The sequence below is a fragment of the Berghia stephanieae genome, chromosome 3 (assembly GCF_034508935.2).
Source record: "Berghia stephanieae isolate SIO BIC M18660-M18661 chromosome 3, UCSD_Bste_1.3, whole genome shotgun sequence".
NCBI classification, from domain to species: Eukaryota; Metazoa; Mollusca; class Gastropoda; order Nudibranchia; family Aeolidiidae; genus Berghia; species Berghia stephanieae.
The window spans coordinates 26,747,364-26,769,780 of record NC_088362.1 but is presented as its reverse complement, the minus strand read 5'-3'; the positions used below and the strand labels follow the sequence as shown (position 1 = coordinate 26,769,780).

The 22,417-nt window shown below is 38.3% G+C and overlaps 1 protein-coding gene across 1 annotated transcript; it reads left to right on the top strand.

Annotated features, from left to right (window-relative positions):
* The first annotated feature begins 2,571 nt into the window (after positions 1-2,571).
* On the top strand, positions 2,572-21,963 carry LOC144967449 (sialate O-acetylesterase-like). Its single transcript, XM_078904721.1, has 10 exons — positions 2,572-2,924; positions 5,086-5,240; positions 6,536-6,757; positions 8,285-8,423; positions 9,728-9,923; positions 12,486-12,586; positions 15,882-16,021; positions 18,147-18,304; positions 18,607-18,802; positions 21,553-21,963. The coding sequence occupies exons 1-10, from the start codon at positions 2,783-2,785 to the stop codon at positions 21,826-21,828; spliced, it is 1,725 nt and encodes a 574-aa protein (XP_078760847.1). The 5' UTR covers positions 2,572-2,782; the 3' UTR covers positions 21,829-21,963.
* The last annotated feature ends 454 nt before the right edge of the window (positions 21,964-22,417 follow it).

The window sequence follows — 22,417 nt, the reverse complement described above, 5'->3', positions numbered from 1 at the left end:
TCGACATTTTTCTTAGAAATCGTCAAGACGCCTCGGTATCACACACACATAGTGGGCCTTGGTTTGAGACATGAACGTAAAGGCATTCATATCTATGGTTGGAGATTATAATACTATAATTGACTCGAGTCCTCAATAAAAAGTGGGCTATAGTTTTTGACCCAAAAATTATACCAGAAAATCGACGGCCAAAATGTTTTAAAAGCAAAAGAGACGGTGTTTTGTTTTGTTTTAATTGTTTGTTTTCTTTGGGGTTTTTTGGGGTTTTTTTTTTTTTTGGGGGGGGGGGTTGTTGATTTTGTTTGTTTGTTTTCTTTTTTTTTATTGTTGGTTTGTTTTGTTTTCTTTTTTTTTATTATAAAGTTCATCGCGATTTAAATTTTGAATTTTTTTAATTATTATTACAGCGTCGAGTAGTTGAGTCTACTTGCTCATTGTTTTTGTGTTTCGACCGCAAGTTGAGCTCTCGCTAAATTTTGTCAATCAGGTTATAAACGTTTAAAGGTTATGCGTTGTTTATGAATTGGTACGATTGATCTCTCGGACAGACTTGGTGAGAATTTTACTTAAACGCATATCATCTAGACTGTGTTACAAACACATAAAACGCCGTGGCTACAGTAAAATTTGTTACGACTGCTACTTTTGTTGTTACAACTACTACTAGACGCCAATTACGACTACGACATATTACACACAACTACTGCTGTTACTACTACTACTACTACTACTACTACTACTACTACTACTACTACTACTACTACTACTACTACTACTACTACTACTACTACTACATGCTACTACTAGTACTACCACGACTACTACGGGTACTTCTACTATTACTACTACTAGAGTTGTAGCTTTGTAGATCTTTTAATTCAGAAAAGTGAGTGGAGCAGGCACTTATGTTGGTAACAACAAGATATGAAGTGAATAGAAAAGTGCCAGAAGACAATAGAGAATAAAAATTTTTTCACGGCGGTGGTGGGGTTTGAACCTGCGACCTTATTGGTACGACAACTCCGCCTGGCAGGTGAGAGCGTGGCTCTACCGTGTGAGCTATCCACGAACACAAAAATATTCGTTTCAAACTCAAAGTCATTACTAGATCCCTCTCTCACCCACTTCTTGAGACCGCCGATTCGTTCGTACACCACCATCGCGAATAATTTTGACCAGCAGTTAAGCTTAATAGCCAATATTCTCAACACAAACATATAACATAGAAACGATTGAGACATTGAGTATGCTCCGGTGTATGGGGTGAATTTTTTAATTCAGAAAAGTGAGTGGAGCAGGCACTTATGTTGGTAACAACAAGATATGAAGTGAATAGAAAAGTGCCAGAAGACAATAGAGAATAAAAATTTTTTATTCTCTATTGTCTTCTGGCACTTTTCTATTCACTTCATATCTTGTTGTTACCAACATAAGTGCCTGCTCCACTCACTTTTCTGAATTAAAAAATTCACCCCATACACCGGAGCATACTCAATGTCTCAATCGTTTCTATGTTATATGTTTGTGTTGAGAATATTGGCTATTAAGCTTAACTGCTGGTCAAAATTATTCGCGATGGTGGTGTACGAACGAATCGGCGGTCTCAAGAAGTGGGTGAGAGAGGGATCTAGTAATGACTTTGAGTTTGAAACGAATATTTTTGTGTTCGTGGATAGCTCACACGGTAGAGCCACGCTCTCACCTGCCAGGCGGAGTTGTCGTACCAATAAGGTCGCAGGTTCAAACCCCACCACCGCCGTGAAAAATTTTTATTCTCTATTGTCTTCTGGCACTTTTCTATTCACTTCATATCTTGTTGTTACCAACATAAGTGCCTGCTCCACTCACTTTTCTGAATTAAAAAATTCACCCCATACACCGGAGCATACTCAATGTCTCAATCGTTTCTATGTTATATGTTTGTGTTGAGAATATTGGCTATTAAGCTTAACTGCTGGTCAAAATTATTCGCGATGGTGGTGTACGAACGAATCGGCGGTCTCAAGAAGTGGGTGAGAGAGGGATCTAGTAATGACTTTGAGTTTGAAACGAATATTTTTGTGTTCGTGGATAGCTCACACGGTAGAGCCACGCTCTCACCTGCCAGGCGGAGTTGTCGTACCAATAAGGTCGCAGGTTCAAACCCCACCACCGCCGTGAAAAATTTTTATTCTCTATTGTCTTCTGGCACTTTTCTATTCACTTCATAGCTTTGTAGATCATGGGAATTACCACTAGTGTCACTGCGATTAACAGTACGATTACTACTACTACTACTACTACTACTACTGCTACTCCTCCTCCTCCTCCTCCTACTACTACTACTACTACTACTACTACTACTACTACTACTACTACCGCTGCCGCTACTACTACTACTACTACTACTACTACTACTACTACTACTACTACTACTACTACTATGTAGTAGCGTGATCATCAAGTCCATTTACCATTTATCACATCACTGCTTGAATGAACAGGGAGGCAATAATTCAAGAAAACCGAAATAAATTTAGTTTTAACGAGCGCCAAAATAGGACATAATCGAATACAAAAAAACAAACTAGTGGTTTGATTTTCGTGTGATGAGTGATGAGAATGAGAGGACTCTGAGGACTGAGAGAAAAGGGGAGGCGGCTGCTGAATACTTCGGAGCAGTGAAGCATTCACAGTGGACAATATAATTTATAATATACAAGTCACAACCATACATCTATCTTTTGTAATTTATATGATACAAATTAAAAGAGATTTGACTTTTGGTTTGTAATTCTTAAAGATGTCGTGGACATATATAATTTTCATTTCACTAGCCATCGTGTGCAATGTTTCCAGTCTGAACAACAGTCCATTTACAGAATTTACGATTCGTATGTCAATGTCAGTGTTACAAGATGCCAAGCCTATCAATATTTCAACAAGTAAGATTATTACCTATCAACCTACACCTATTTGCAAATATAACCGAACTCAAAAATAAGGTACTAGACTCTACCGCAAACTCGGGGACCCAAATAATTTGGGAGGGGGAAACTTTTATTTATTTTTTTTAAAGTCCAGTAGGGGGTTTGGGAGGTGAGAGAATTAAAAAAAAAAAAAGTTTCCCCCTCCCAAGCCCCCAAAATTATTTGGGTCCCCGAGTTTGCGGTAGTACCAAAAATAATTTATGTTTACAATGGTCTTCGTTTTAACATTGCCTCATCAATGAAGAAGATCATACATTGGTTTGAGTTTGACTAGCTATTTTGATTTTATATTCACTCTTTACAATACGCTTCAACAGTCGTAACGTCACTTCCCTCTTAATGACGCATGGTAACTTAGTAACTGGCTCTGAACTATCGGAACAATGGCGGACGTCCTTATGAAATATTTCTCAGACGAGCATAAAAGCATATCCAGAGGGGAAAAAAACATTATAAATCTGATCATGTTTTGACTTTTACTTTTACACATTCTGATCGCAAGACTAATGAAAAGTTCTATCCAGCATGAAGAATAAAAAGTACCGATTTCCTTTGTTTAGAACCACGATGGCCGCCGTTGCTGGGCGATGTGACATCAGACTACTTCATTACAGCAATGAAACAGACCACAAAGTTATCACACTTGTATTGCTATGTATAATTTGTAATAACTAGACGAGGGTCCTCGACCTTTTGAAGTCTTGATTATAGCAGGGTAACTTAGAGCCATCCTTTTTTCTTTTTTATTGGTTTCTTTCTTGTTTTGTTTTGTTTTCATTGTATTTTGTGTTTTGCTCTTGTTGTTTTTTTTTATCTTTTTTTTTTTTCTAATTTGTATTTTATTGTTTTATTTGTTTGTTTATTGTTGTGAATGATCGTCCATGTTTATAATATTAATAACTTGTCTGAATTAAATAAAAGTATGAGACTTGGTGGTATACATCACCAGTCTTATTTCCTCTCGGGCGACTGTAACTAATCCATCAGTATAACAGACACTGAAATCCACAACTTTTCATATAGCATTTCCTTTACCGAAGTCCTGATATAGCGTAAAACTATTGCGAGATCATTAAAAAATTTTGCCTTCTTCTTCGGGGTCTTTGTAAGTAGCCTCTTGAATAGAGGATCCAGACTACAGTTCACATTTATTAATTCCACGACAGACACACACACACATGTATTTTGAATGTGATCATTTCATTATTTGGTATTTTTTCCACGACCCTTTTATATTCAGTATTGTTTTTAGTTTCTATCTACTCCTGAGGGAGCTCATTCCATAAAAGAAAGGGCAGGCAGGTGTCTGTTCTTGAGACGAATTGATATATTGTTGTCATGTCCTCTTGTTAGCCTGTTTTTTGGTTTTATGTCATTGGGGAGTTTTATGCTGGTGTTGCCTGCATTCATTTTTTTGAAAGTACATTGTTGTTTCTTTTGCGACGATGTCAAACATTTCTGAAGATAAGCAAAGCTTTATTCCTTTCTGTTGTTTCATCGCATTTAGATTCAAAATATTAATATAAAAAAGTAATGAATGAAAGAATGATAATCTGGGTAGGGTTTCCGATCTCCCATAGTGGGCAGAGAGGTACTTGCTGTATCTTCTATCCCCCTGTATCTGTTTTCCAATTGCTTTATGTCTTTGTCTTGGAATGAGATGTCTTGTCCTGGCACTGGCTGGAGTCCTTGGCTGGGAGGGAAACATTTGAATGTATAGTTACAGTTTTGGGAGATGATATTTTTTTCATTGTAAATCATCTCTCTGTTATGTACTGTTATTTTAAAATTTTTAATACATGATTTGTAAACATGTGAGTGTATTCCTCTTAGTGGGATGTTGTACTGGTGTCTGAATGAGACTTTTAGGTGATCTCAAACTAAGTACATTGTGAGTGTGCTCTTGTGATGAATCTACATCTGTTCCCTATTTGTACCATTCCCCTTTTGTCTAACTTTTTCTGCAAGTCCTTTTAATTGTACATCTAGAATATTTTTACCATACAATTTTCTTCTTTTTTACCGGTGCTGATATGACCTAAATGTGTTGCAAGGGCAGTAAAACCCTTAAAAACAAAAACAAAAATTATAAGGATTCCATATCCCTTTGCGTCAGATAATGGAAAAATCCAAAATGAGAGGGTCAAGGCAATTCCAGCCCAGCTATCACTAGCTAAGATATTCCAAAACAACATGGTCTTGCAGAGAGCACCAAAAAGAGCCAGAATTTATGGATTCTCACCCAACATTGGTGCAAAAGTTTTGGCTCAGGTAGGTGGTTTTCATTTAAAAGTTTGTGTAAAAAGATAGAGAATGATGCACACTTTTTTTTATAGCCTGTTTCTATTCCTAGTTGACTATTTATGTCACTCGTGTTAAGTACAGAAATTCCTATCTCATAAAGTAAATGCTTCATGTGAATTACAAACTTGTACAAACAATCTTTTTTTAAAAATTGAGCTTTTATAAAGCGCAATATCTACTAAACGTGCTCAAAGCGCTTTACAAAGGGTCCCTGACCAACATCAACACTTAACATGTAGGAGGAGACATGATGCCTGTTAGGCAATATTACAATATTTTCCGACAGAGACAACGCTGTTGATGGCTAGGTACTCATTTTACACCTGAGTACAGTGAGATAATGTGAGTAAAGAGCCTTTTCCAAGGACTCAACTATGCGCCGAGCGAGGCTCGAACCCAGGACCTTTCGATTCGAAAGCGAGTGTCATACCACAAGACCTCATAGCCGCACAAAGTAGAGAACGGTAGGGGCTGCCTGAAGCCTGGGATCGTGAAAATACTGGCGAAAGAGTGAAAATGGAGAGGCTTCAGATGGGAACAATACAGACAATGGACATTTCGGGTACAAACCCTTCGTACAAACAATCAACCTCTTTGGGTCAATTGCTCTTCTCCTCTACCATTGTTCCGGGTACTCTCAACTATTTCCCACTCTTTTAATCAAATAAAAAAAATAATAAGCAAAAGTGAAGCTGAAAATATGAGAGTATGCTCCATCTTGTATTTTAAAAAAAAATTAATAATGATACTAGATATATGTTGTATTGCTCCCAACCCCAATTAAACTGGCTCAAGGTGCTTTATACAAAAGGGATACAGATAGAAACATGAAAGAAAACATTTAGGAAGCAAGTATGGGTGAAAGAAACTATTCTGGATAAAAGTGTTTATGCTGCAATGCCAGACAAACTTCTTTAAACTTACTTTTGAGATGAATTTTTATGTATAATTATATATAAAACTGGGGGTCTCGATAGCTCAGTTGATAGAGCACTCGCTTCACAATCAAAGGGACTGAGATCGATTGCGGGTACATTTGATTATTATCCGACCCCTCCCCTCTGTCCACCCAGCAGTAATTGGGTAGCTGGGTCTGTTAGACCTGGCAGAAACTACTTTGCGATAGACTAGCGTCCTATCCAGCGAATAGCAAGCAATTGCTATTGTCTGTTTCACGCTTTTGGGATAAACTCTGGATCCACGGGCCTAATGGCTTTGAAGGAAAACGTGTATAAAACTGAAAACCTGATTTATGTCCCCAGATGATAACCCCAAAGAAGATGTATTATTACAGTACCACTGTGGTCCAGGGCCCAGCACCAGGGGTAGGGTCTTGGTCTGTGACCCTTGATCCTATGAATATCACAGACCCTGTCACAATCAAGTTTGTCTCACACGCCGTGTCCATCACATTGAGTAATGTGTTGTTTGGAGATGTGTGGCTGTGTTCAGGTCAATCCAACATGCAGTTTACAGTAGCACAGGTACAAGTATTGTTTCATCAAAGAAATTGTATTAAACCATGTGGCTCATTGGCACGGTGACTCATCTTTTGTCATGTCATGTAATGTAAGGGGAAATTTATATAGCGCCATTATCCATTTACAATGCTTCACAATGACAATAACAAATAATAAGTAAACAAATTAATAAATATACACATAAACCCACCCACACACACACACACACACACACACACACACACACACACATATATACATTACCCCATTCGACTCAAGTGTGAATGAGTACCTACTATAGGCAGTTACGGATTATTAGTACAAAAAGGATGGTTAACAGATGACTAGTACTGTATGAAATGGAAATATAGTTCCATGTGACCTGCTGGGGAGGGGGAATAAATGAAACATTAGAAGTGTATTTAGCATGGTAAATCCATGGAATTATGCTGTATGAATATTTATTTCTATTTTTATTTTATTTGTTACAGTCAAGTTTCAGGATTAGCTTTATAAAACTGAAACGATTTATCTTCAATACTTTTCTTCAATATCACCTCCAAAACAATATCGTTGTTTCGTCAGGTACATGCGAGTGATCTTCAATACTTTTCTTCGATATCACCTCCAAAACAATATCGTTGTTTCATCAGATATATGCGAGTTCAAAACTAGTTTGAGGCTTTGTAAACAGAAGGACGTGCGCCTTTAAAACATTCTGCAAATTTTCTTTCAACTCTTCAAGAGTGGAAACAGTTCCCTTTCAATGCCACATCAGGTCTTGCAAGTAAAAATTGCAAAAAGAAATCTGTTTTTAGAAAAATAATTTTTAATTGAGCTTTTATATAGCGCAATATCCACTAAATATGCTCAAAGCTCTTGACATAGGGTCCCTGACTAACAGCAACACGTAACATGTAGAACGAGACATGACGCCTGTTAGGTGATAATACAATTTTTTCCCCGACAGAGACAACGTCGTTCATGGCCAGGTTCTCATTTTACACCTGAGTACAGTGAGAGAATGTGAGTAAAGAGTCTTTTCCAAGGACTCATTATGCGCCGAGGCTCATACACAGGACTGTCCGATCCGAAAGCAAGTGTCGTGCCATTAGACCACATAGCGGCACAAAAGATGGGAATTGGTATTTGGCTAAATTAGTTTTCACAAGCATTTTGGTATGTTGCATTGCCTCACCTTTAAAGCAAACTTGCTTTATCCATTCTGTAAAAAGTAATCAACAAAAATGAATAGATTAGCTTAAAAAAATAGAACAAAATACCAAACACGTAAGGTTTCAGGCTCAAAATCCTTCTGCAGCCAACAACATAAAACAATAAAGACATAGATATGTTACTAAATTCCAGATAGATGGCAAGATAATTGGTAGGTCTTCTCTTTTTATTTGGCTTTCAATGCTAGTGCAATCAGCTTTCTTTAATAGATCCACTGTTTTTCTTTTTGTGGGCCAAAATTTAGGTGGATTTAGCCTTAGAGTGGGTTAAACATTCTGAATGTCACTTGACGCCATGCTTAACTTTTTTGTTCAGATGTTTAATGGAGACCAGGAAGCCCAAGGAGCCAGCAATTATCCGAACATCCGATTATTTTCAGTATCCAAAGTGACCTCGCCTACTCCCCTCTATGACCTACAGAAGGTGGACGAGAGTTGGACGCAGCCCTCAGTTGGTACGTACTAAAGTTGGAATGAAAATTGGAAGCAATTAAAAAAAAAATCAATTGAGCTTTTATACAGGGCAGTGTCCACTAAGTGTGCTCAAAGCGCTCTGCAAGAGGTCCTAATCCAACAGTAACATTGGGCTCATAGGACAAGATATGGCTTGGAGTATCCAAAGTGTTCTCTCCTACCCCTCTCTATGACCTGCAGAAGGTGGACTCAGCCCTCAGTTGGCACGTACGATGTCTTAATCCTCTTCGGACCTTGAGGCACATAGGGCATCCACCAGACATCTCCATTTATTTTTTTTTTGCGATCGGGTGCTTTTGCGGTGGCTGTATTCTAGGACAGGCCTGCTTCCTTTAATTTTTTCTCCATGCTCTGTCCTTTGCCAGGTTTCTTTGGGTCTTCCCTGCTTTCCCTTCCCATCTGCTGTCTTGGGAAGTGACCCTTTTTTCATTCCGGACACATGACCCAGCCAACATCATCTTCTTCTACGTACTATAGTTGGAATGAAAATCGGAAGCAATAAGAAAATCAATTGAGCTTTTATACAGTTACATATCCACTAAGTGTGCTCAAAGCACTCTGCAAGAGGTCCTAAGCCAACAGTAACACTGGGCTCATAGGACAAGACTCGGCTTGGAGCATTGATGTAGTGTGATATCCATTTAACATGCTCAAAGCGCTTTACAAGGGGTCCCTAGCCAATAGCAACACTTAAAATGAAGGATGTTAGAGGATACTACATTTGTTTCTGACAGAGATAGCGCTGTTAAGGGCCAGGTACTCATTTTACACTTGAGTACGGTGAGAGAATGTGAATAAAGAGTTTTATCCAGGGACTCAACCATGCACTGTTCAGGGCAAGATCTCAAACACTGGAGCTTCCGATCCAAAGGCGAATGTAATACTACAATACAACACAACCACACATGACATATGTGGCTATTTCGGATTGAAAGGTCCTGGGTTCGAGCCTCGCTCTGCGCATAGTTGAGTCATTGGAGAAGGCCCTTCATTCACATTCTCTCACTGTACTCAGGTGTAGAATGAGTACCTGGCCGTTAACAGCGTTGTCTCTGTCTGAAGTATTTTAATATCGCCTAAGAGGCGTCATGTCTCGTTCTACATATTACGTTTTGCTGTTGGTCTGGGACCCCTTGTAATGCGCTTTGCGCACGTTTAGTGGATATTGCGCTATATTAAAGCTAACGATTTTTTGGGTTTTTTTTTTTAAACAAACAAATTAGTAATTACAGTTACTGTTTGGTTGACACATTCTTAACCTTTTATATATTTTTTTTGTGTACAGCGGCTGTGAGTAATGCCCCGTGGACATACTTTTCGTCAGTTTGTTGGTTATTTGGCAAAAACCTCCACCAGACTCTGGGGTACCCCATTGGTTTGGTAGCCACAGACTGGGGTGGCACTCCCGTTGAGGCATGGTCCTCTCCTGATGCTCTTGCCAAGTGTCATGTGGAAAAGACAGAGGTACAAATGGATAAAGTGTGAGTTGTGGTGGCTATCATTTTTACCCTCCCTCTCTCTCTCTCTCTCTCTCTCTCTCTCTCTCTCTCTCTCTCTCTCTCTCTCTCTCTCTCTCTCTCTCTCTCTCTCTCTCTCTATCTATCTATCTATCTATCTATCTATCTATCTCTTTTTGTCTGTTTCCCTATTTTTCTATCTCTCTCCCTCTTCATTTGTGACTTATACAGGTCATAAAGCAGGTTATGTGAGTGTGACCTGATTTAGAACATAAATATGCCCATTAACAAGACAAAGAAGAAGAAGGAGATAAGAGGCAACAGTTCAATATTTACCAATTTTTATAATACGATTTACACCAGAATCTTATTCTAACACTCCACACAAATTAATGCTTTCAATGAACTCGCAATTTGAGAGTTTCAAAAGTTCCATTTTAATATCTTTTCTAAAGAGGCACACTTTTATCTAGTTTTTGAAAAATGAAAATAATAAAATAAATTAATAAAATTTCCTCTATTCATCCCATAGGGGAATTTTTTCTTTAGGGTCTATTCCAAGGGAAGACTGGAATAACCCAGTACGGCGCTGCAAACTGAGCTTTGGTGACTCACAACGCAACGGGTACTTGTACTCAGTACCTTTTGGGTACTAAGCAAAGACTGTACTGCTGAGCCACGCTGCCCCCTAATATCATAAATAGATAATATATCATGAGCAAATAAAAGGGAGTATATCATTGTTTTACCTCACGCACAATGTGCTCAAAAGAGAGAAAAATAGTTTGGCTGTTTAGACACTATTTTGATTCCTTAACAATTGACAGGGCTTTGGAAGATGAAATGGCTGTTGAGGTCAGTGAAGAGGAAACGAGATTCGTATTTTCGAAACTAAACGAGAGGAAGGCTGCTGGGCCGGATGGATTGAAAGGAAAACTATTAAAAGAATGTGCCCACCAGCTTTCCCCCATTTATACACATATTTTTAACTGGTCCCTCCAATGCGTTTCAATCCCTGAAATTTGGAAAACTTCGAAAATTATTCCTGTTCCAAAAAAAGAAAAACTTGAAACTATGAACGATCTCAGACCTGTTGCACTGACTTCAATAGTCATGAAATCTTTAGAAAAACTTGTTCTTATTAAAATTAGGAATCATTTTATGCCATTGAGTGATAGTCATCAATTTGCTTACAAACCAGGACGTGGCGTAGAGGATGCCATTTTGCTGTTTACAAACAACATCTACAGGCATCTAGATCACGCTAGGAGCTATTGCAGATTGCTTTTTGCAGATTTTTCTTCAGCGTTCAATACAATGCAACCCCAGTTGGTTGTTCAAAAATTGACTAGTCTGAATTTAAACAAGTATATAATTGCTTGGGTGCTCGAATTTCTTACGGAGAGAGCACAATATGTTCAATTAGGGCAAAACAAATCTTCCTGTATAACTACAAATACTGGCGCTCCTCAAGGTTGTGTATTGTCCCCTGTATTATTCACAATATACACGAATGACTGTAGAAGTCAAAACCTGAGTGTACCTTTAATAAAGTTTGCAGATGACACCGCTCTTCAAGGCCTCATAACAAATGGCAACGAAGTGGCTTATAGGCAAGAAATTGATAGATTTGTGTCTTGGTGTGATGCCCACCACCTAGAGCTTAACATAAGCAAGACAAAGGAGCTAGTGATTGACTTTAGGAGAGTGAAGGAACCGATAGAACCGTTAAAATTAAAGGACCAATTCGTCCAGCGAGTTCCTCACTACAAATACCTTGGTGTAACGATTGATGACAGGCTCAAGTGGGATGAACACTTGAAAATAATTAGGCATAAGATGTGCAGACGTACATATTTTTTATCAAAACTCTCTCAGTTTAGAATAGATAAAACCCTCTGCACATTATTTTATAGAGCAGTAATCGAAAGTGTTTTGTCATTTTGTATAACAGCTTGGGGAGGCAATTGCTTAGCAGTGGAAAGGAACAAAATAAATTCAAATATTAAAAAATCCATTAAACGCTATATAAATGATGTTGACGATGTAGATCTTTTATACGAGAAATTTTGTATAAATAAAATAACTAAAATATTAAATGACCAGTATCATCCACTAAGACCATCAATTATTATGTCAGAAAGAAGTGGTCGCCCTTTCTCTATTTCAACGAAAACAGAGAGACACCGAAAATCTTTTCTGCCGTCCAGTATTAGGCTTTATAACAACAAGCAATAATCATTTTATATAATTATTTCTCATTTTTACTTTTTAAAAATATAAATATTAATTTATTAATTTATTTGTTTTGCAATCTTTTCAATTTTCAATTTATAGTGACAGTTTTAACTATTTTACAGTGTTGAAATTATTCATATTATAAAGCGCAGCTCTGGTTATAGAGCTGCTCCTTTTTTATATATATACATCCTATTTCCATTGTATTTTTATCTTATGTGTAAATTATAACACGTCTGTACAAAAAATTTCCTTTTTGGGATGCAATAAAGTATTATTATTATTATTATTATTATTATTAAAGCAAAAACAAACAATTTCATAAAGTAATTCATATGTTATATACAGAGTGGACAAGTTGCAAGGTCCTGAGGAAAATTCTTGTCTTTGGAACTCCATGATCCACCCCCTTCTTGGTATGACGATCTACGGCTCCATCTGGTACCAAGGTAAGAAACAGTTTGAGGAAAAGTGTGCAGTGAGCACTTATATCAGTAATTGACGTATGCCTCTTGGCTCCTGGCAAAGCATAGGGCCTCAACAGCACTCTTCCATCTTCTGTCCTTGGCACAGATCTTTGCCTCACTCCAGGTAAGGTTGGAGACGCACAAATCTTGGTGAAGGCTTCTCCTCCAAGTCTGTTTTGGACGACGGGGGGGGGGGGGGGGGGGGGGGGGGGGGACAGGGATAACAGAGAATAAACAAACATTTCACAGTGTCTGGGGGCCAAATCCAAGATCCAGCTTGTGGGACACTTGCTGTCTGACTGATTAGAGAATGATTAGGAAGTGAACGACGCATGAGCATTGAGTCATCCAGCCATTTAAAATTGATTGGGATGCTAGAAATTGTACAACAATGTATTCTGATGTAGGGCTATGTGCGAATATGTGGTCTTGTGGTATGACACTTGCTTTTGGATTGGAAGGTCCTGGGTTTGAGGGATAACAAGAATAAACAAACATTTCACAGTGTCTGGGGGCCAAATCCAAGATCCAGCTTGTGGGACACTTGCTGTCTGACTGATTAGAGAATGATTAGGAAGTGAACGACGCATGAGCATTGAGTCATCCAGCCATTTAAAATTGATTGGGGTGCTAGAAATTGTACAACAATGTATTCTGATGTAGGGCTATGTGCGAATATGTGGTCTTGTGGTATGGCACTTGCTTTTGGATTGGAAGGTCCTGGGTTTGAGGGATAACAGAGAATAAACAAACATTTCACAGTGTCTGGGGGCCAAATCCAAGATCCAGCTTGTGGGACACTTGCTGTCTGACTGATTAGAGAATGATTAGGAAGTGAACGACGCATGAGCATTGAGTCATCCAGCCATTTAAAATTGATTGGGATGCTAGAAATTGTACAACAATGTATTCTGATGTAGGGCTATGTGCGAATATGTGGTCTTGTGGTATGACACTTGCTTTTGGATTGGAAGGTCCTGGGTTTGAGCCTCATTCTGCACATAGTTGAGTCCTTGGAAAAGGCTCCATGCACATTCTCTCACCGTACTCAGGTGTAAATCGAATACTAGACCATTAACAGCATTGTTCTGTCCGGGAAAAAATTTGATATCGCCTAACAGGCATCATGTCTCGTTCTATGTGTTACATGTTGCTGTTGGTCAGGGACCCTTTGTAAAGCACTTTGAGCATGTTTAGTGGATATTGCGCTATATAGAAATAGCTCAAGCTCAAAGTGAGACGAATTTAAAGATATTTTACTGCAGAATAAAATGGGCCTTAACAATATGCTTGATAACCCCTTAACGGAAGCCTCAGTCTATTAGAGGAATGCATTTGTCACCACTTCTATCCCTCAGGTGGGTCCAACACAGACAATACTTATCCTTATCCACCACGCAAGACTTGATGGTTTCTCAGAGTGAACCGAAAACACGAAGCCATAAAAGCCACAATGTTTAGATGGCAGTCCCGAGTGTTTTCATTCTTGTAATTATTATTAATTTTGTCGCCAATCAAGGGACTGATCTAGGCAGCAAATGCATTTACTATATAAAAGAAGTCCTTTAAAGTTATAGCCCCTTGAAGCTCTTGTTTATCCCAGTGTCTGTACTATTTAACAGATCATAACAATTTCTTGGTTTCCTTTGGATGGGAAGCTAGTCTATCTCAAATTTATTTCCGCCATATCTAATAGACCCTCATTTGATCACGAAAAGATCATAACAATTACTTGATTCCCTTTGGATAGGACGCTAGTCTATCTCAAATTTATTTCCACCATATCTAATAGACCCTCATTTGATCACGAAAAGATCATAACAATTACTTGATTCCCTTTGGATAGGACGCTAGTCTATCTCAAATTTATTTCCACCATATCTAATAGATCCTCATTTGATCACGAAAAGATCATAACAATTACTTTATTCCCTTTGGATAGGACGCTAGTCTATCTCAAATTTATTTCCACCATATCTAATAGATCCTCATTTGATCACGAAAAGATCATAACAATTACTTGATTCCCTTTGGATAGGACGCTAGTCTATCTCAAATTTATTTCCACCATATCTAATAGATCCTCATTTGATCACGAAAAGATCATAACAATTACTTGATTCCCTTTGGATAGGACGCTAGTCTATCTCAAATTTATTTCCACCATATCTAATAGACCCTCATTTGATTATGTCTGGTTGAAGAGAGAGGAGTCAGAAAAATGGCTGATCTGAACCCATGACATATCAATCCTTTTGCTTGTAAGAAATTCCTCTATCAAATGAGCTTTTTGGAACCCCAAGCCAGTCTGTTGCAAAGTACTTTCCGACAGATTTAGTCATAGACCCAGCAACTCAATTTTTGTGCGACTTTGTCGTCTAGTAGTACGATGCTCGCCTTTGGATCAGAAGGTCCTGGGTTCAAGCCCCAAACACTGCATAGTCGAGTCCTTGGATAAAGCTCTTTACATTCTCTCACCCTATGCCTGGGTGGGGTTCCTACCTCCCATAGTGGGCAGGAGGGTACATACCGTGTCTTCTATCCCCTTATAACTGTTTTCCAACATGCTTTCTGTCTTTGTCTTGGAATGAGATTACTTGGTTTTGTCCTGGCCCTGGCCGGAGTCCTAGCTGGGAGGGAAACAGTCAAATGCATAGTTATTGTTTTGGGAGATGCTATTTTTTTCCTTGTAAATCATCTCTCTGTTATGTATTATTATATTTATTTTTAATGTATAATGTAAGCATATGAGTGTATTCCTCTTTGTTGGATTTTGTGCTTGTGTCCGGATGAGACTTAGAGGTGATCTCAAACTAAGTACATTGGTGGTATGCTCTTGGAATCTACATCTGATCCCTATTTGTCCCCAGTTCCTCTATGTCTTACTTTTTCTTGGGTGCTTTAATTGTAATTCTAGAACTTTTTACTATCCCATTTTCTTCCTTTTTACTGGCGCTGATATAACCTAAATGTGTTGCAAGCGCCGTAAAACCCTTAAAAACCTTAAAAACAAACATCACCCTATGCAGGTGTAAGATGAGTACCTTGCTGTTTACAGCGTTGTCTCTGAACAAAAATGTAATATACCTTAACAGGTGTCATGTCTCGTCCTTTCTTTCGTGTTAAATGTTGCTTTTAGCTAGGGACCCTTTGTAAAGCGCTTTGAGTGTACGTAGTGGATATTGCGCTTTATAAAAGCTCCGGTTTTGTGGGGGGGGGGGTGTTCTAGGTAGACACTTTTTCTTTACAATTGTATCCCTCCCCCCTGCCTTTCTAGGAGAGGATGACTCCCTCTTACCAGTGAAAATGAACCGCTACAACTGCACCTTCCCTGCCATGATCCAGGACTGGAGGTCAAAGTTCAATATGGTCTCCCAGCAACAGACCAGTAACTCTTTTCCCTTTGGCTTTGTCCAGGTTGGTATCTATTTATCCGACAAGAGAAGAGAAGACTATATATATATATGTTCTGTGTTTACTTGAAAAAGGCCAAAGGCTGAAACCTCATTTGTTTTGTGTTGTTCCCTTATTTATGAGTCACATTTACACCCTTTATCTGCATCTCCATTTTATTGACTCATTTAGGCACCTCTAGTTTTTAGCAGAGAAAACACGGAGTGTCACACAGGTTGTCTGGGGTTTTACTTGATGCATTGAAATTTAAAGAGTAATGAAAAAAAAAAGATTATAACAGTTTCGAAAAAAAACAAATATACCAAACACAGAATGTTTCAGGCTCAAAATCCCTCCTCAGCCAAAAATAAAAACAATAAAACCATTAATGCATCACTTATAATCCAGACAGCTGCAAGAAAATATTTGTCATGTCTTCTTTGTTAATACAGTTCACCCCAGATAATCGCAACTCGGTTAATCCCAACTTTCGGTTAATCGCAACATATCCCAAGAGACAGAATTAATTTGTATATAAAATCACTGGTTAATTGCAACAAGCTACGGTTAATCGCAACAAATTTTCATAATTCAATAAATCAATCAAACAAAATATCATGATTAAATTTCATCATGGAAGAAATTATGACAGGTTGAAAAATCGAGATAGAGCGGGATTTAATACTACATTAGTGTGTCAAATCTCTGTTATAGACAAAAGAGGGTGGGCTTTGCAGTATGGGTTCGTGATGTCATCTGTGGTCATTAAATAGGATACAAGGGGGCTGGGTATAGTTTTTACAACAGGTAGACAATGACAGTTGTAAGGAGATATCCTTTGTTTTGGGATTGACAACTGTGCTTTGTGTCCAACGAGTTTGGTGAGAGCTTATAGTCTCTCATCACAGCTAATCTCTTTGACTCTTAAAAACGTTGAGAACAAAAGAGCGAAAGTTAATCAAATCTGAATAAGTATAAGATGTCGACTTGCATCAAAGCTGATTTTGCTTGAAAAATATATACAGGACTGCCATATATTGCTCAGTATGTGGTGGACTAAGAGTAATGTTTACATCAACTGGTTTAAATTTACCATATATGTGTAAAATGTTGCGATAGTGGACTGGAAACTCATCTTCAATTAATCGCAACATTTTCGCTGATCCTAAGGTGTTGCAATTATCCAGAGTGGACTGTAGTATGATCTTGAAATGTTAACAAATAGAAACACTTTTATTTGTTTACATTCTAAGATCCCCCCTTGATAGAAGGGATAACTGTGTGAAACTCCGAGGTGTGTTTCAGAATTTATGTTCCCTCTTCTATAACTGCAACGTCTCTACCACATCATCTCATTCGTCTGTAGTGTTTCATTCATCCTGTTTTGTTGCTAAAGGGGAAACCCAAAACGTCCATTTTATCTGTTTTCGTATATTAAATTGAAGCTTATATTGAATTTCACATTGTTTTTTATTTCTTTGAGATTCGAGCAGCAACATTTACATCAAAGGAAAATGGGAGATCAAAGACCCGACCCAGTCTTTGTGGTATGACACCAGCTTTCGGATTGGAAGGTCTTCGCTTCAAGTTCTGCTCTGAGCAATGCATAATTTAGTCTTTGGAAAAGGCTCTATACTCACGTTCTCTCACCTTACTCAGGTGTAAAATAAGTACGTGACCATTGACAGCATTGTCGGAAAAAAATTGTGATATGGCCTAACAGATGTCATGTCTCGTCCTACATTTAAGTGTTGCTGTTGGCTAGAAACCCCTTGTTTAGCGCTTTGAGCATGTTTAGTAGATACTGCGCTATATAAAAGCTCAAGTTTTTTTGTTTGTCTTGGGCTTTGGTTTTTTTTGTTGTTCTTTTCATTTTGTTGTTTTTATTTTTTTTATTCACATTTTAGCTTTGCTTCAACATGATTTATAGGATGGAGAGAAAGATAAAGGGAGTAAATGTGTCTCATATATATGGGAACAACACTAAACAAATGACGTTTTGGCCTTTGACCTTTTGTTTTGTGTTGTTCCCTTATTGATGAGTCACATTTACTCCCTTTATCTTTCTCTCCATTTTATTGACTCATTTAGGCACCTGTAGTTTATGATTTATAGAGCAGGTCACATTTGATCTCATTTCCTCTACCAGCTGGCTCCCAATAGACCAGACCCCAACATCACAGTTGGCTTCCCTGACATCCGCTGGCACCAGACGGCAGACTTTGGCATCGTCCCCAACCCCAGAATGCCTAACACGTTCATGGCAGTCACCATGGACTTGCCCGACTTCAAGTCTAAATGGGGCGCGTAAGTTATGTATCTTATACTTCTCTCTTTCTTCCTCTCTGTCTCTCTCTCTTCCTTCCTCTCTCACTCTTTGTCTCTCTCTCTTACTCTCTCTCTCTCTCTCTCTCTCTCTCTCTCTCTCTCTCTCTCTCTCTCTCTCTCTCTATATATATATATATATATATATATATATATATATATATATATATATATATTATTCTTATTCTTCTTCTTCTTCTTCTTATTATTATTATTATTATTATATTGTTATTATCATCATCATTATTATATTATAAAATACTATCACACTTGCTCATCCCCAGCATCCACCCGAGGGACAAAGAAGACGTAGGGCAGCGTCTTGCCCTGGCTGGTTTGACCTTGGCCTACAACATGACAATGGGAGAGTTCCAGGGTCCACTTGTGGTGAAAGGCCATTACACTCCCCCGGCCTCCCTCATTTTGGAATACAAGACTTCCCACGGCCCCATACAAGTGAAAAACCTGAATGGGTTTGAGGTGAGAATTCTGATGTCAGAAATATCATCCATTTCCTCAAAATGCAAACTCAACATCAAAATCCTAATTTTAGGTTTTTAAAACAAATATTTGAACTTTTACACTGAGTAGTCTTAGTTATCAATTTTATTAAAATTTTAAAAAATACATATAAATAAAATTTCCCTTTATTCATCCCCAAGGGGAAATTTGTCTTTAGGGTCTCTTCCAAGGGAAGAATGGAATAACCCAGGCGTCAGCCGCAAAGTGAGCTAGGGCTAGTTGACTTGCTCAAGGCCACACAACGAGGCGGGTAGTTGAACTCGGTACCTTTTGGGTATGAAGCAAAGCTTGTACCACTGAGCCACGCTGTCCCCCTATTGTTTGTTTTACATGTGAGCTTTTTTTATAAAAATTGTGCAATATCCACAAAACTTGCACCAGGTTCTTTGCAAAGGGGTCCCATCGCAAAACCAATGCTAATTATTATAATTATGATAATAATAATATGTCTTTACATTACGTTACACATTTATAACAATACAATATTATAGATTACATACATAACATAATATATTGACATATACACACACTCACTCTTACATAGCGGGCAGGGAGGTACATACTGTGTCTTCTATCCCCTTATATCTGTTTTCCAACATGCTTTCTGTCTTTGTCTCGGAATGAGATTTCTTGGTTTTGTCCTGGCTCTGGCCGGAGTCCTAGCTGGGAGGGAAACAGTCAAATGCATAGTTATGGTTTTGGGAGATGATATTTTTTTCCTTGTAAATCATCTCTCTGTTATGTATTATTATTTTTATTTTGAATGTATAATGTAAGCATTTGAGTGTGTTCCTCTTTGTTGGATTTTGTGCTTGTGTCTGGATGAGACTTGTAGGTGATTTCAAACTAAGTACATTGGTGGTATGCTCTTGGAATCTACATCTGATCCCTATTTGTTCTCAGTTCCCCTTTGTCTTACTTTTTCTTGGGTGCTTTAATTGTAATTCTAGAACTTTTTACTATCCCATTTTCTTCCTTTTTACTGGCGCTGATATAACCTAAATGTGTTGCAAGCGCCGTAAAACCCTTAAAAACAAAACAAAACAAACACTCACTCTTATGCACACTAGTAACATCTTAGTCATCGTAGTCACTGTAGGACGAGACATGATGCTTGTAGGGTGTCGTTATAAATTTTCTGAAATTTGCAAAGCTATCACTGGTAGGTTAATCATTTTACTCTCGGTATGTTGAGAAAATTTTAGTAAAGAGCCTTTTCCAATGACTCACTTTGTGGTCCACACTGGAGGATCTACCGCATAGTTGGCCACAAAGCTACAGTTACATTTGAATACAGTTTTTATAAATATAATTGACTCAAAAATGTTGACATTCTGATTATTTTTACTTTATCTAGTTGACTACCGTACTCTGGAAAGACAACTGTTTTAAAATTTGGCCAGAAAATCTCTTCCTTCAAATATCTATCGGTTTCAATAATCCTCATCTTGGTAAAAACTCTCAAATCTGGTACTTCGCAAAGATTTTGCCAAGATGAGGGTCATTTAAAAATTGACCGATATTCGAAGAATGAGTTTTTTGGCCAAAATTTTAAACACATGTCTTTCCGAAGTATGGCAGATAACTGGTCAAGCCCAATCTGTTTCACAATTACATTTTAGCAGTATTGTTTAACTCACTCAATCCTAGAGATTTTTGCTACTTTTCAAAATTGGAAAAAATGTATTAAACATGAGCATGTGCATGACTTACTTGACTTAGATGCCTTTCGCGTCTCGACCGAAAGATTGGGTCGCCTTGGCTGTTTCCAGTATTTCCTGTGTGAGGTGTCTCCAATATTGCCGGTCCTCTGCTAGGGTTCTCAGATTTTCAAGGTCCCTGCCGTTATGAGACTAATGCTTTGTCCAAGTGTTGTGAGGTTTTTGTTTAGGATCACAGGGAGTGTTGTGATCGGTCTTCCTCTGAAAAGGTTCCCGTGTTTTTGGAAGTATCCCGACATGGCTTGGTTAGCTGGTATGTTTTTGTCCCTGCGTAGTATGTGACCGAAAAGTTGCCATCATTGTTGTAGAATGTCAAGTGAGATTGGTCTTTCTTTTGTGATCTTATAGAGTGATTCATTTGAGATCTTTTTTGGGTATTTGATGTCCAGTACCCTTCTTAGCTGTGTGCGATGGAAGGCATCCAGATGTTCTTCTCGGATTTTGTCAACGCCCAAGTGCCGCAGTTATACAGAAGTACCGGTTTTACAAGAGCACGGTACAGTTTCAGTTTGGTGTTTCTCTTTATTTTGTCACCTCTAATCCATACATTGGTGAGTTTACTGAGTGCGGCGTTTGATAGCTGTTTTCTTCTTTGTACATCCTCGGTGTCTCCAATTAGTGAGCCGACTTTCTTTGTTCTTTTCCATTCCTCTTTGTTCCTCGATATTGTTGTAAATTCGGTTTTATTGGCATTGACTTGGAGGTTATATTTCATGAGGGTATTTTGTATGATGTCTATATTTGCTGGTGTTGTGCATGTGCATAGATAGTTTTATTCAACGACCATTAACATGCAAAAAACTAAAAACATTAGCTTTGATACTACGCCTATAATTTGTCTCATAAAAATGTAATAAATAGGCATGTGGTAAAAGTAACCCGGGTAAACTACGGATATAGTCGGTGTTAGGGTTGAGTGAGTTAAACTTCAGTAAAACCCCAAAAAATAAATGGAAAAAAAAATCATCTTTCCATGACCACCACCAGATCCTGTGCCAGTCCCCAAGCAGACCAGAATACCTGTGGTACCCTCTCACCATCAAAACCCACACCAGCTCCACCCTCAGCTTTGATACCAGCGTGTGTGGCGGGGGACATGCCGCTGCCCTTCGATACGCCTGGCGTGAATCCCCGTGTCCCTTCAAGGCATGCGCTGTGTACAGCACGGACAACACCCTACCCGCCCCACCTTTCATCTTTCCATTTGTAAACACTGCGGATGGGAAGATGATGTTGGATATTAAATGGACAGGTCATGATTAGGATTTCCAGGGCTTTTTGGGATACTTGCCCTGCCAAGCTCTCTCTCTCTCTCTTTCTCTCTCTCTCTCTTTCTCTCTCTCTCTCTCTCTCTCTCTCTCTCTCTCTCTTCATTCAATGATTTTTATCTATGTTGGTCATAGTTTATGGGTCCTCATATTTTTGACAATGAATTATTTTTTCCGTTTTTTCCTCACACAAGTTGATTTTTTAAAAAGTTTTTTCTTGAATACAAGATTTTTTTCTGTTTATAATTGCTGAGATAACTTTCAATATTTGATGAAATATTAATGTAAATATTGTAATGATAAAAATATAAAGCATAATACTACAGAACATATATTGAGAACAGTGAGTGGAGCAGGCACTTATGTTGATAATAACAAGAAATGTAGTGAGTAGGAAAGTACCAGAAGACAAAAGAGAATAAAAATTTAACTGCGGTGATGGGGGCTCGAACCCATGACCTCTCCCTGGCCAGGCGGAATTGTCATACCAGTAGGGTCGTGGGTTTGAGCCCCCATCGCCGCTGCAAAATTATTATTCTCTATTGTCTTCTGGCACTTTCCTACTCACTTCATTTCAGAGCATA

Excerpts from the sequence above, each read along its gene's own strand:
- LOC144967449 (XM_078904721.1), top strand. The coding sequence starts at position 2,783 with ATGTCGTGGACATATATAATTTTCATTTCACTAGCCATCGTGTGCAAT. Across the intron at positions 6,758-8,284 it reads TGCAGTTTACAGTAGCACAG|ATGTTTAATGGAGACCAGGA; the intron begins GTACAAGTATTG and ends TTTTTTGTTCAG. Across the intron at positions 12,587-15,881 it reads CGGCTCCATCTGGTACCAAG|GAGAGGATGACTCCCTCTTA; the intron begins GTAAGAAACAGT and ends CTGCCTTTCTAG.